The sequence below is a fragment of the Hoplias malabaricus genome, chromosome X1 (assembly GCF_029633855.1).
Source record: "Hoplias malabaricus isolate fHopMal1 chromosome X1, fHopMal1.hap1, whole genome shotgun sequence".
NCBI classification, from domain to species: Eukaryota; Metazoa; Chordata; class Actinopteri; order Characiformes; family Erythrinidae; genus Hoplias; species Hoplias malabaricus.
The window spans coordinates 16,258,805-16,272,796 of record NC_089818.1 but is presented as its reverse complement, the minus strand read 5'-3'; the positions used below and the strand labels follow the sequence as shown (position 1 = coordinate 16,272,796).

The 13,992-nt window shown below is 43.2% G+C and overlaps 1 protein-coding gene across 1 annotated transcript in view; it reads left to right on the top strand.

Annotated features, from left to right (window-relative positions):
* Nucleotides 1–2,618: 2,618 nt before the first annotated feature.
* The window catches only part of LOC136675663 (contactin-associated protein-like 2), a 45,767-nt gene continuing 34,393 nt past the window's right edge, over nucleotides 2,619–13,992 (top strand). The window contains exon 1 of the mRNA XM_066652353.1: nucleotides 2,619–2,958. Coding sequence (XP_066508450.1) covers nucleotides 2,865–2,958 — 94 coding nt within the window. The 5' untranslated portion in view covers nucleotides 2,619–2,864. The remainder of the gene's footprint in view (nucleotides 2,959–13,992) is intronic.

Sequence of the window (13,992 nt, the reverse complement as noted above, 5' to 3'; positions counted from 1 at the left end):
TGATGGTGAGTTCAGGAACTCACCCTGGACAGGGCAGCAGTCCATCACAGGCCATAAGACATAAACGTAAAAATAAAATCGACAGAACGCTGTGGTGTTTGTGGCTGTGTAAACATTTACAGCTTGAGACAGTAACTAAAAGCCATTATCACATTCCCAGAGGAAGAACAACCGGGCCGTTGTGTGTCCCCTCTGACAGTTAGGAGTGTGTGGAGCGGTTAAAATGAGTTATGGACAGTGCTTTCCTTGTGATTAAAATGATAGTTTAGTAATCAATCCCTTTTCAACGATTTCCCCTTAACCTGAATGTATCGGATTAGTACGATGACGTACACCTCCATGTCTCAGACACTCAGACGTCTGGTTACCATCACCACCACTGTACACCATTATGAGAATTATAACAAATATAACTAATAAAAACCAAGCCACTCTTAACGACTGGGTTTTACGCCTCCGTGGTGTAATGATGCAGACAGTTCACAACCTAAGCACATTTCACTTTATTTTGTTAGATTTTTTCTCGTTTTCTGCACCATGTTCTCTCTGGGTTTAATAATCTTCAGGATTTAAAGGTCAGTGAAGTCTTGTGCTCTCAGAGACAAGGCGTTTGGATCATGGTAGCACAGGCTGGTCAGAAATGCTGACCTCCACTGCTGGAAAGAATGGAGTTAACAGGGCAGAAGAGAGCGGAACCCACAGCTTAGAGACACGGCTTTACAGTACACAACAGAGTCCAACAGAGAGACCTCCACACATCTCTCTCTCTCTCTCTCTCTATCTCTCTCTCTCTCTCTCTGTCGCAGACCTACCCTCTAGGCTCATCTCACCTGGACTATTTTGAATAGCAGATACACAACAAACTGTCCTCTGTGTAATTAAACCCTACCAATGTATTCCAGTCATGACACCATTGCTATAACATCTCAATAATGAACACAGTGGAGAGTTCCCATGAGTCTTTTCACACTGTCATAGTTCACAGACTCAATCCTGCTTCATTAAAAAGTGTATGTACAATATATAAACACATAGATGTGCAGAAATGTCAGAGGGGACTTCCACCTTATTTTTCAGAATTTCTGCACAATTCAGTCATGGAACCTGTACGTCATTCACAGTGGTTTAATGTGAATATGTTGATAATATGGTGCTTTCCCACTGCATGGAACCTATACACGACTCGAATCGTTTGCTGTTCCACAGGCCAAATTTTGTAGCTGGTTCCTGGAAGCAGGTACTTTTTCAGTCCCTGCTCGGTTATAGTTCCAACCGAGTTGAGTAGCTACTAAATCGTGACGTGTAAACCCTGTCGAGTGCTGGTTGGCCAGAGATCACCAGGAAATCCTGTAAAATCTCTTAAGTTGTGTCAGCTTTGACATTTATTTTTATTTCACTCACAACGGCATCTCGTAACAGTAAGTTTAAACGCTCCTTGGGCCGATAGCCGACCATTAGACAAAGGTTAACCCACCCAGACTGGTAAAGCAGAGTGGTGATATATATATATATATATATATATATTTTTTTTTTTATCACAGAGCTCTTGGAGAGCAGTGTCTCAGGCGTCAGGCAGTGTATTGTGTAGTGTAGTAACTTTCTGTGATATTTAACTTCCTATCACCACCACTGTGAACTGTGATAAGTGAATTGTGGTTAAACTCCGCCCTCTAGTGGCGTCTTGTTAAAAATAATCTACTGTACAAAAGAAACATGAAGAATGGTCAGCCCCAAAAATCTCCATAGAACAGCATGACACGAATTGAAATGGGACACTGGAACAGCTGCCTATAAGCCATAATTTCACTATATCCAATGTAGCCAATGGCAAACATCGGTTAGAGGGATATAAATGCCCCAACACTGGGCAGTGGAGTGATAAAGCTCTATCCAATAAACCATTGTTATCCATCTGGCTCCACTTATGTTTACATGGCTGAATACAATCAAATCCTCAGAGCAATGTGTAAAACGTCAGCAGTGGGACAGACTCTCTGTTCTTCGTCTCTCTCCCTCTCTACCCTCTTTCCTTTTCTTTAACTCTCCCTTTTCTTCTCTTCTTTCTTTCTTTTTCCTTTATCTTGTCTTCCCTTTACTCTCTCCTTTTGCATTCCCTTTCTTCTCTATACCTTTCCCTTACCCTCTCAATTTTTCGATTCTTTTTTCGTATCTCTCCTTCTCTTACTCTATCCATCCCTCTCCCCCACATTCTCTCTCACTCTCCCCTTTCTCCTCTCTTTTCCTTAGTCTCTCCAACATTTATTCACTCTCTCGCTCTGTCCCCTTTTCTTTCAATCATTTTGCTTTTCTCTTCTGTAAATCTTTCCTCCAATTTTTCAGTTCTCCAGCCATATCTCTCCCCTCACATTCTCCCACTCTATCCTTTCTCCTTTCCTTCTCTAGTCTCTCCACCCTTCCTTCTCTCTCTCTGCCACCCCGCCACCCCCCCCGTTCCCCGTGTGTGTTTGGTGGTGGGCTGTACCATCGCTGGAGCAGGGGGTTGGGGGAGGAGTAAGGAATGAAGAATCAGCGGCTCATTAACTTCAGCACCAGGACAGCGACCGCGGCGCCGAGCACAATGCGCGCGCAGCTCGAGCTCCCAGCAACGATGCGCGTGTTCCGGCGCTGTGGCGCTCGCGGCCGACGGCTGAATTGAAAGAGCTAGTGGAGCTTTTCGCGACTCGTGTGCAGCCTCGCAGCCCGCCTTCGCATCCCTCCACAACATCAACAACAACAATAACAACAGCGAGAGCGGAACCGGAGCGCGCGCCATCCGCACAGTCTCGCGGGTCCCCTCAGAGAAGGGAGGGGTGCGACTGCGCACCCTCACGCTCGCCTTTGTTTACACTGGAATAAAAGTGAAGATGGGACGGTTTCGGCGAGCGAGGCGGATTTGGACGGCTTTGCTGTGGATGCTCAACGTCTGCACGTCTACTGTGGCAGCTCGCGCGTCGTCTCGTGAGTATTGTTGGGTTACAATGCATTACAGTCAAGACATACATAGCGCGTGCAGTAATGGAGGGGGGCGGCATTGCAGGAGGTTGTTATGAGGGTAATACACCTCAGTGAATGGGGAGTTGTCTTGCGAGTGCCTTAGTTGCGATTGCGTTGCTTGTTGCAATAGCTACAACCGCTATTCTACACTACCTTTCCAAGTACTTTGTGGACGTGGTTGTGTGTTTGTGGGACGCTTTGGAACAGTCTGGAAGAGCTTCAAGTCGCCAGGCTCAACGATACAAGTCGGCTAGAGGGGTATAACCCCCCCCCCCCACCCCCACCCCCCAATGCAGCAGTGAAGTGATAGGGTACCAGAATATCTACTGGATGACCTGGGGTTCAGGAAATAATCATCTACCATCCTTCCTGACCATGCCTTCCCACATGAGTAGAGGCTGCTGCTGTGGGAAACGGGGGCTAATTAGCTATGGATAGCCTCATCTTCACTGAAGGGATCTGCATTTTGTGACTCAGGGAAGTTTATTGTTGTAAAGGTTCGTTGTGGAGCTCTTGGGTAGGTTTCCTAGCGGTCTCACATTTGAGGAGAGAAGTGTTGTTGGTTCTCTTCCCAAAGATGATAAGAACCACATGGATCATAAAGTTCCTGAAGCCTTTTCAGTTCCGCCTACAGCAAAAGAGCATGGTCTGTTTCTGTGCAGAAGTGTCTAGAAAACATTCCACACGTTTTTTGCCAGATTTTCTCTGCAGTCATTACTACACACAGAAAAATGAAGGTGCTACAATTGGTACTTTGAGCGATGCCACAGAAGAACCACTTTCCTAAATGGTGTGAAGAATCTTGGCCTTAAGGTTCTTACCCAATTTATACATAGTAGCAAAAATGGAACCAAAAGTAGTTCTTCTTTGGCATCCTTCAAATAATCTTTTGTAGCACCTTTATTTTTAAGAGTGTAGTCGCACACATTGCCCCCCAGTCTTGAGAGAGTGAGGGCAAATGTGTTTCTTCCAAGTTATGATGCCAACCCACACTTCTTTTCAAGCTGCTGCTAATGTAACGCCACTGGACAGCTCAACATTCTGAAGGAGAGTGCCAACTGCCCAGTCCTCTCACAAAAGCACGAGAGACACCCAGAGTGGGTAGCACAATGAGAGATTAAGGAGTACACCATCAGGTCTAAGTCTCAGTTTGAGGCATCACCAGGGTTTGAACCAACGATTTCTACCTAATTATAGAAATGCTTAGATCACTGCTCCCTTGGGAACCCCCAAGGAACCATTATTGTTAGTGTACTGCGAATACGAAGTCCATCTAGGTCATCCAGGAATTTGGGGAGACCTATCTGGTGAGTGGCCTATTCTAGGTCTCCTGGCTTTAATTACTTGAGGCATTACAAATGATCTCCTGATGATGTGAACAAAGGTTAGACCACTGCACCACTGGGAGCCCCCAGGACACAGCTTTGGTAGTAAACTGAGAAAATCACAAGGTGTGTTTATTAGCGCTTCCACTGTTGCCTCTTTGTGTTAAGGAAAGAGCAGCAGGGTCAATACATGTTGTGAAGCAGTGGCTCATAAATAATGTTGTAATGTCCAGCCACTGGAGGTTCCAGCTCTCCAGCCATGCTCCAGAATCCTGTAATAAATCACAGTCAACAGGGACAAGGAGACAGAGACGGAAAGGCCACTGTTCATTATTAGCATGTACTGGAGACGCTGTGAGCTAATATCCATAAATATTAACCCGGAGATGCCACGTTTTTAAAGCTATAGTTTATGGACTATATCAAGTGTGCACAATTTATGGCTTAGCCTGAAATGTGCAGCCAAAAGTGTGCTTGTTTGGCTGTGCACTAAAGTTATGTGACTAATGTCATATCTTTTTTTTTTCTCACTAAGACAGAGCTTTCATATTTTGTTAGCAGCATTAGCCTCGTAGCTCCAGTGCCAGACCAAAGAAGCAAACTCCATACAACAAAACTCCTGACAAAAACTGCTAAAGTTAAGTTCAAATAAAACATACTGAAGTGTTCAGGGACCTTCGAGACGTTGTTAAATGTAAAATGAAAAATTCTGGAGCAGTGCTGTAGGCATTGTCCCTATCATCAGGTGATTTTTGGGTCGATCCCCGGTGATGCCTCATCCGTCTGAGACAGAGAGACCTAGAAAGCTCAGTGAGGCTCACTCCCTCTGCATAGGTAAGATGGCTTCTCCTCTCCTCCCATCAGTGCTCAGAATAGTGCAGGGATCTGTCCGCTGATATGATAGATCTGGACAGTTTGCATTCGCATTAAGCTGATCAGTGGCATTGTGTTAGCGGCAGTTAGAAAAGAAGCAGTGGATCGGCCTCATGTCTCAGAGGAAGCATGTCTTCACCCTCAACCTCCTTTGGCTGCGGGCACCATGTGTGGTCAGGGGAGACTCACTGATGTATGTTCTATATCTCGATCAAAACACTGACTAATTGTGACTGGATAAGGCCTGCTACCTGTTATGGTCACTTATATATGTCCACTTATGCCATCACTTATATATGTGTGATGAGGGCTGCACTAGATAATAACTAACTGTCCACGTTACTGTCTTTGATTTCTGCTGCTGAGCTTGGGATCAAAAGTTCACCAAGTTGATCCTTGGCACAGACAGGAAAATAGGGGCATGGCAGTGAAAAAAACAACACATTATCCTCCCTCAACATCCACGGCATACGTGCCCTTGAGCAAGGCAACCCCCAAATGTCTCAAATGTTGCTTCAATGAGTGTGTTCACTGCCACGGATGGTTGTAATGCGGCGGTCAGATTTATTATACTGCAATGTACAGTGTACAGTAACAATAAACACTACGTATATTGAGTTTTTATGTTATTTATTCTTGTATCTTTTATTATTTCTTATATTTTATAACACCCGGTACAGAGTCTTCAGCCCTGGGTTTGCTGTACTCGTCCAATGACCGTAAAGATATCACATTCTATTCTTTAAAAAATAAATAATTTAAAATAGCACACTGTAGTGAAATGAAAATACAGGAAAAAGACTTCACAGAGAGAACCAATTAAAATAAAGAACATAAATGTATGTTTCTATAAAAGATAGTTGGACTGGAAGTGTACAAATATAAGTACAATTTAATACAATAATAATGCATATGTTTTCTTACTAAATACTGATGTAAACTGCAGTCAATGAGGCTCACAATTTTTAGCTTGTGCTCCAGGGGACATTAATAAATCACAGTCACCAGAGACGTCTCGTCCTCAAGCTGCTCCACACACTTCAAACCTGGCCTCAGAAGACGGACAGCTACTGCAATTCAGTGGGAAGCTGTCACCAAAACAGAGCGTGAGGAAGATCCTGTTTAAAATTCAAGAACTCATTAGAACAGAATAAAGCAGGCCAATGACACGGAATACTTTCCTATTGGTTCTGTTGACAGTTGCCTGTGAAAGACCAGCACCAGATCCAATGGCAATGTCACTCAGTCATGTAGTGTATTATTTACATTTTATTGCCTTCTCGTCCAACATTTCTTCCGTAGGCGGTTTGCACTTCACACTTATCTGCAGTAACGACGCGCTCTCTTTTGGGAAGGCAGTTCACTAGACCTTGAAACATTTCTGTGAGGGTTTGATGGCTTTTGCTATACATAAACACTAGTAAGATCAAGTGCACATAATTCATTTTTAAAAGAACTACGCCGACTCATTTGAAAGGTATTGGATGCTCGTAAATATACACATTCATCACATACAAACAACAGACAGATAGATGGACAGATAAACAAACAAATAAACACACACCCTGACACTGCTATCAGGACCCGCATTGGCTATGAATAGGATTCAGTCACAGCTGTTACACACACACACACACACACACACACACACACACACAATCCAATTATTCATAGAAAGCAATTGAAATTTCAGCAATGAAGCCATATCTTATCTGCCTTTTGTCCTCCTCCTCCTCTTTAGCAATTAACGCCTGGGAGTAATGATCTGATTAAAGTGATTGATTTCTTATTTGATTAGTTGTGATGGTCACAAATGCAAACAAACACACACACACACACACACACACACACACAGAAAGGAGACTAAAATAAGCGAGGATCAAAACCCAAGGAAAGAAAGATTTGGGTTGGGGGGATATGTGGACAATAAATAACCAGAAGGCCTACATTACAGAAACTCAGGGGAATAGCCTCAAACTCAGCAGTGAACGGCCAGCGTGAAAACACATGACGTGATCACTCAGTATGCACTGCAGCAAAGTGATGTTGGTTATTGACTTATGCAGAAAAATAAACAATATAAACACACACACACTGATAATATCCTGTAGCGTGAACCCCTGTCTATTGTGTATAATCTGACCCTAAATTAACAACATTGCACCTTCCTATTGGCTGCGGGATTAGTGCTCAGTCCTTTGTTATGTTAAGTAGGACGCGCGCGAGGCACCTGCCGCCACCATTCGTCATGAAATAACGTGCCAAACCTCTGCCATCTGACCATCCCCCATCACCCCTTCTCTGCCCCTCCTTTCTGGACTCTTCCAGGACATGGTCAGACAAAGGCCTCAGACAGCCCCCAGCAATAAGGCTGAAATAATACAACACACACACACACACACATGCTACATTTCCATCTAATATCCCTGCCGTACCCACAGGCCTGGAGGAGGAGGGGACCATTTACTTCTTTTTACATTGAGAAACACACTGTGACATTTAGGAAAGTGAACACTGCACACTGCATTCAATCACACAAACATAAAATGCTATAAAGGTGCACTGAATGTGGCTGTATATAAGATGGATGTGTAAACGCACATATATAGACATGCAGAAAGACACACACACACACACATACGCACACAGATATATACAGTGGCAGAAAGAAAGCTCAAAACATAACAAACACGTCAAAGCCTCAACCACTAAAATTAAATATGATGTTCTAAGCTGCACATGCTCAATGCCCAGTGCTGACTAGACAGGTTTAAAGTCACAAGCACTGGTCTGTGGAGCAGTGGTACTGTGCTCTCTGGAGAGATGTAGCATAATCCCATACCTTCGGGATGAGTTGGAGTTACTATGTTTCATATACAAAGAAAAACCCTACGTTATACAAACACTAGGCGTACCTCGGCGGACTGACCACAGCTGGGGAAAGAGAAAGACTCAGTAATCTGAACAATCGCTCCTGAATCCTGTCTCTAACCAACGGTCTTCTGTCATTGATTCCTGAGCCAGCAGCTGGTCTGAGTCAACATTGCCGATTACGCTTAGAGAGTAAGCCTTCGATTAGAGGCCCAGAATGAAGAGCCCCATCTTGTATTAATGAGCTTACGGAGCCTGTGAATGGACCCCTCTGTGAGACCCCTTTGTTCTCCCCATCTCTCTCCTCACCGCGTCAGTCTGCAGATGTACACTTTACGTTTTCTGCCTCGCCCCTCAGACTCCAGTAACTTCTCGAGGATGAGAGTTTACTGTCATAATACCCAATGCCATATGTCAGTTAGAGGGGTGTAAAGCCTCCCAGCATTGGGCTGTGCTGGAGGGGAACTGTGCTTTCTGGAGTGAGGATCACTGTCCAATATGTTGGGATGATGCTTTCGCAGCTCATATCTATCGCAGCTGATATCTAGCCTTGCTAGAATGTAGAGACTATTACTGCAGTAAAGCAATAGAAACTACCTATTAATAATATACAGGGTTGGTCATTTATATGGATGCACCTTAATAAAATGGGAAAGGTTGATGATATTAACTTCCTGTTTGTGGCACATTAGTATATGGGAGGGGGAAAACTTTTCAAGGATTATCCAGTGGCCTTGAGGTTTCCATTGATGAGGAATGGCCAGTTAAGTATGGCCACCAAGCACTCCATTGTTTTTCTTGTGAAATTACCAATAAATTTGATGTGGCCAGTTGAATTGCCTCCAAGGTCTCCGAATCTGACCCCCTTAGACTTTTATCTTTGGGGTCTTCTGAAGGCAATTGTCTATGCTGTGAAGATACGAGATGTGCAGCACCTGAAACTACGGATACTGGAAGCCTGTGCTAGCATTTCTCCTGCTGTGTTTCTATCAGTGTGTGAAGAGAGACAACCCAACACAATGGGCAGCACTTTGAACACATTTTATAAGTGGTCAGAACGTTAAAACCAAGCACACCATTGTTTTTCTTGTGAAATTCCCAATAAGTTTGATGTGTCACATGACCCTCTTCCCATTGAAAAAACAAAAGTTGGATCCAAAATGTCCGACTTCAAAATGGCCGCTATGGTCATCACCCATCTTGAAAAGTTTTCCCCCTCCCATACACTAATGTGCCACAAACAGGAAGTTAATATCACCAACCATTCCCATATTATTAAGGTGTATCCATATAAATGGCCCACCCTGTACATCTCTACAGGATGAGATATATAAATATGTATGTGTTTATGTATCAGAGAGTTTGGAGTTCATGTCCTGATTGAAGCAGCGTACAAAAGTTAAGAAGTAAACATCCACCACAGCAGCGTCTTATTACTGCTGCTCTCTAAAGGCTGACTAAGAGATACAGCAGACACTAAACCTTCAGCTACTTCCCCTGTCTGATTACCAGCTTCCTCTTGAGGGAGAGTGAGTGAGAGAGAGAGAGAGTGAGAGAGAGAGAGAGAGAGATGGTGGGAGGAGGGTGGTCTGCCCATGAGAGGAAGAAAGAGAAAGAAACACAGAAATGAGAGGGAGTGTTTGTCATGGAGAGAAGACATGGGGGGGTGGTCTATCCAGGAGAGATGATTAAGGGGGTGTGGGGGGGTCTGTCATAGAGGGAGAAAGAGAAAAAAACTGAGATGAGAGTAATGCCTGTCTTGGAGAGAGAGTAGAAAGCGAGAGATGAGGGGGGTCTATCTGAGACGAGAGAGCGAGAGAGAGAGAGAGAGGGGGGGAGAGAGAGAGAGAGAGGGAGAGAGAGAGAGCGAGAGAGCGAGAGAGAGGGAGAGAGAGAGAGAGAGAGAGAGGAACGAGGAGGGGGGGATTCATCAGAGAGGGAAGAAATAGCGGGATTGAGAGGAGAGAGGGGAGGTAAAAATGAAGAATGAAGGATAGACCCCCACCCCCTGTTTCCCTCCCACACTCTCTCTCTGGTCCAGTCTTTAATGTATGTGCCTTCATTCAGATCTCAGTTCATCTTCAGACTGACGCGGTGAGGAGAGAGATGGGGAGAACAAAGGGGTCTCACAGAGGGGTCCATTCACAGGCTCCGTAAGCTCATTAATACAAGATGGGGCTCTTCATTTTGGGCCTCTAAGCGAAGGTTTACTCTCAAAGCGTAATCGGCCATGTTGACTCAGACCAGCTGCTGGCTCAGGAATCAATGACAAAAGACCGTTGGTTAGAGACAGGATTCATGAGGAGAGAGACAACATCATTAAAGCGATTGTTCAGTTTACTTTCTCTTCCCCAGCTGTGGTCAGTCAGCTGAGGTATGCCTAGTGTTTGCATAACGTAGGGTTTTTTTTTTGTATGTGAAATTCCCATAGGTATTAGATGGTGCACCACAGACCTGTGCTTTTAGCTTTTTACCCCATTAGCCAGCGCTGGACATTGATCATTGAGTAAAACCAACCCCTTTTAACTGATTACAGCAACAGAAAGCACATTTTCTGGACATTTATTTAATATTTATGCTGTTAGATGTACGTTCCGGGTGGCGGCATGGTGGTGCAGCAGGTTAGTGTCGCAGTCACACAGCTCCAGGGACCTGGAGGTTGTGGGTTCGATTCCCACTCCGGGTGACTGTCTGTGAGGAGTTTGGTGTGTTCTCCCTGTGTCTGTGTGGGTGTCCTCCGGGTGCTCCGGTTTCCTCCCACAGTCCAAAAACACATGTTGGTAGGTGGATTGGCGACTCAAAAGTGTCCGTAGGTGGGTGTGTGAATGAATGTGTGAGTGTGTGTGTTGCCCTGTGAAGGACTGGCGCCCCCTCCAGGGTGTATTCACGCCTTGCGCCCAGTGATTCCAGGTAGGCTCTGGACCCACCGCGACCCTGAACTAGATAAGCGGTTACAGATAATGAATGAATGAATGTACATTCTGGGCAAATCTGGTGGTGTTTGGTGTAGAAACTTAACTGTTGTGTCAAAACTAACTGTTGTCCTCACCCTGATAAACAGCTGTACATTTGTGGTTACATGTGTCACAACAGGGCTACTTCTGTTTGTGCAGTGTTGAATAAATGCAACATTTTAGTGTGAAATTCTTCTTTAAGTGCACCCACTCCAAGTGCAACAGACTACAGTGTTTGAGCGTTTGGTGTGAAGCTGTCAGAATCACTCCTGGAGCCTCTTAAACTTCGCCTGCATGTCTTTATGGTCAATACGTTTTTCACTTAGATTGCTAGAGAGAGGTTCTGCTGAGAGATGTGCTTTTATTTAGGCTCAGAAAGTTGAGAGGAGTTGAACATTGATTTCATGGCAGCCCAACCTGCCCCAGAGCTCCTTCAGAGCAGGCAGTAGATCTCAAAATCAGCTAGTGCTGTAATGAGAAGAAGAATAGTTTCTGTAGGACTTTGCTATCCCCCAGATAAAGCGAGAGTGCCAGAAAAAACGAAATTTCATATTGATTAATGATAAAATGTCTGGAGAAAGTTCTTCACAGTGAGATAGAATTGAATTCCTGCAAGGGATGGGCATGAAGTGGCTTTTTGCCAAGGCTCTTGTAGTCCATTTTGCGAATTGGGTTAGCATGATGTAGCGCATCCACATTTGTTTATGAGCCACAATGTTTGGCTGCCTTTATAGCTACTCTACCTTGCCTGTAAATGCTAATCAGGCTCATGATGGTGAATAAAAGCTAGCAGTAAACAGTTAGCATTATGAAAAAGGCTAATATTCTAGCCAGGAGTTCCTAGCATTCATTATTTTTAAGGTAGCCATGTTAGCAGTCAAACAAACTAGCCAGATAGTTTGGACATGGTCAGATCCCAGGAGCAGAGAGCCTGACACAAATACTCAGGCAAAGAGAGGTTGCTAGATCTCTAAAAACTCATTCAGCCTCCCAATGAGCCCCAGCAGATGCTCCACTCTGAAGCAATGTTTTTCCAGGTTCATTCATAATATCTTACTGTGTCCCGTAGAATCATTTATTTAGAAGTGGGTTCTTTTTTCAGCAGAAATTACAGCGATTTTACACTCTGGTACTATCTTCACCTCAGGGGTATTATACAGGGTCATGAGGCTTGTTTACATCTAGGCTACACCTGTTCAACCTAATAAGAAACTGTGCCACATGTTGTTCACAGTTGCTATACAACCTAAAGTTTGAAATACAATGCTATGCTATGCCAAGGATATTTGTTGTAGCTAATCAAAATCAAAGTAAAAATGACAGCTATGCTAATATAGCATGCTAAAATTAGCAGTTTAGCCAGTAGGCCTACATCCCAGTTGTGTGTTCTTCCAATTAAATGCAAAATAAATAATTTTAAATAAATAGCACTCTAAATTCGTCAGAAATTCAGCATTATTTACAAAATGATAATGGTACTTTCTAGATAACAACTAGCAAACTACTGAACACAACCCATTAAAAGAGCATGTCCCTGCACCATGTCTTGTTTTCTGGGAAGGTTTATAGGTGATATTATTGCAGCTCACATTCATCAGCAGAACAACTGATGACAGTTAATAATTTAATAATTGATATGTGGTGGGCGGTCATTTGGCAAAAACACTAATTGAAAAATGATTAATGAGTCCTACAATGGTAGCAATGAATCAACCTGAATGACTGTTGCAGCAGAGCTGATGTTTATGGATTATGAAGGGGATATCTAATTAAACATTACTACAGTTTGTTAGAAAACATAATTTGCTCCAAATGATCTTCCATGCTATTCCTGAGGAGAAAAATACAATTTCAGACCTTGATCACAAACATTAAAATTCATCTCAGGACCCAAAAGTTTGCCCACCATGTGTGAAAGCAATTGCAAACTAACTTCTTAGACCAGTGAGAAGATAATTTCCCTTCATCATTAGATATTTTAGCATTTCTGCATGAAGTGAATAACAAAAATGAACATTAATCCTCCCAGGGTTTTCCCTGTTATCTTTAACTTGTAGTCTTTTCTTTTACACTAAAGAGGCTTCCTGATTAAACAGGGTTGTTCTGTGAAACATTACATTGATAAAATTGTCCCTTTACCACAAATGTATTTCATCAGTCAAGATACGTTTGGTGTCAGCTGTCAGTTTCTTTATAGGTAAGTGTCACACAGTAACAGAAACCAAATAAGGAAATCTATGATTACCAATAAACATGGTTAAATGTGTGATGGCCCCCTCCAGGGCGAGTTCCTGCCTGGCGACCAGTGATTCCGGGTAGGCTCCGGACCCACCGTGACCCTGAATTGGAAAAGCGGTTACAGATAATGAATGAATGAATTAATTAATTAATTAATGAAAATGTGTGATGATTCAAGCAATGTTTACAGCAAATGGAAATATATTGGTGGGAACATTAAAACAGAGTTCATCTAGCAGATAGGAAATGAGAGAAACTATAGAATATTATTTCTGAATGTATATTATTTAATTGATTCTGTAAATACTCAGTCAAAATAAAGCCATTTGTTGACTTCTGTTAGTACTGCAGTTAACAAGCTATCATTAGCACTTCACTGAACAATGTGTCTTGTCCAAAACCACATGCTAACCTAGTGGCTATAAGTGAATATTGATTGTTAGCTCCATTAGCCTTTTAGCGCTAGTGTAACTCTAGAGAAGCAAACTCTTCAACCCAACAGGATTGATCACATATTTGGTGAGGGGCAAACTCTTTACAGTTCATTTTTAAAACTTGTTTTATAAAACTACTATCCCAAGCATTTGGTTTTGCATAGACATACGATTAAAAATAAAGGCGTTACAAAGGGTTCTTTGAGTGATGCTGTAGAAGAACCACTTTTGGTTCCATAAAGAACCGTGTTTGTTTAAGAGGTGTCTGAGGATGAAGAAACTTAATATTAAGGTTCTTTAGCT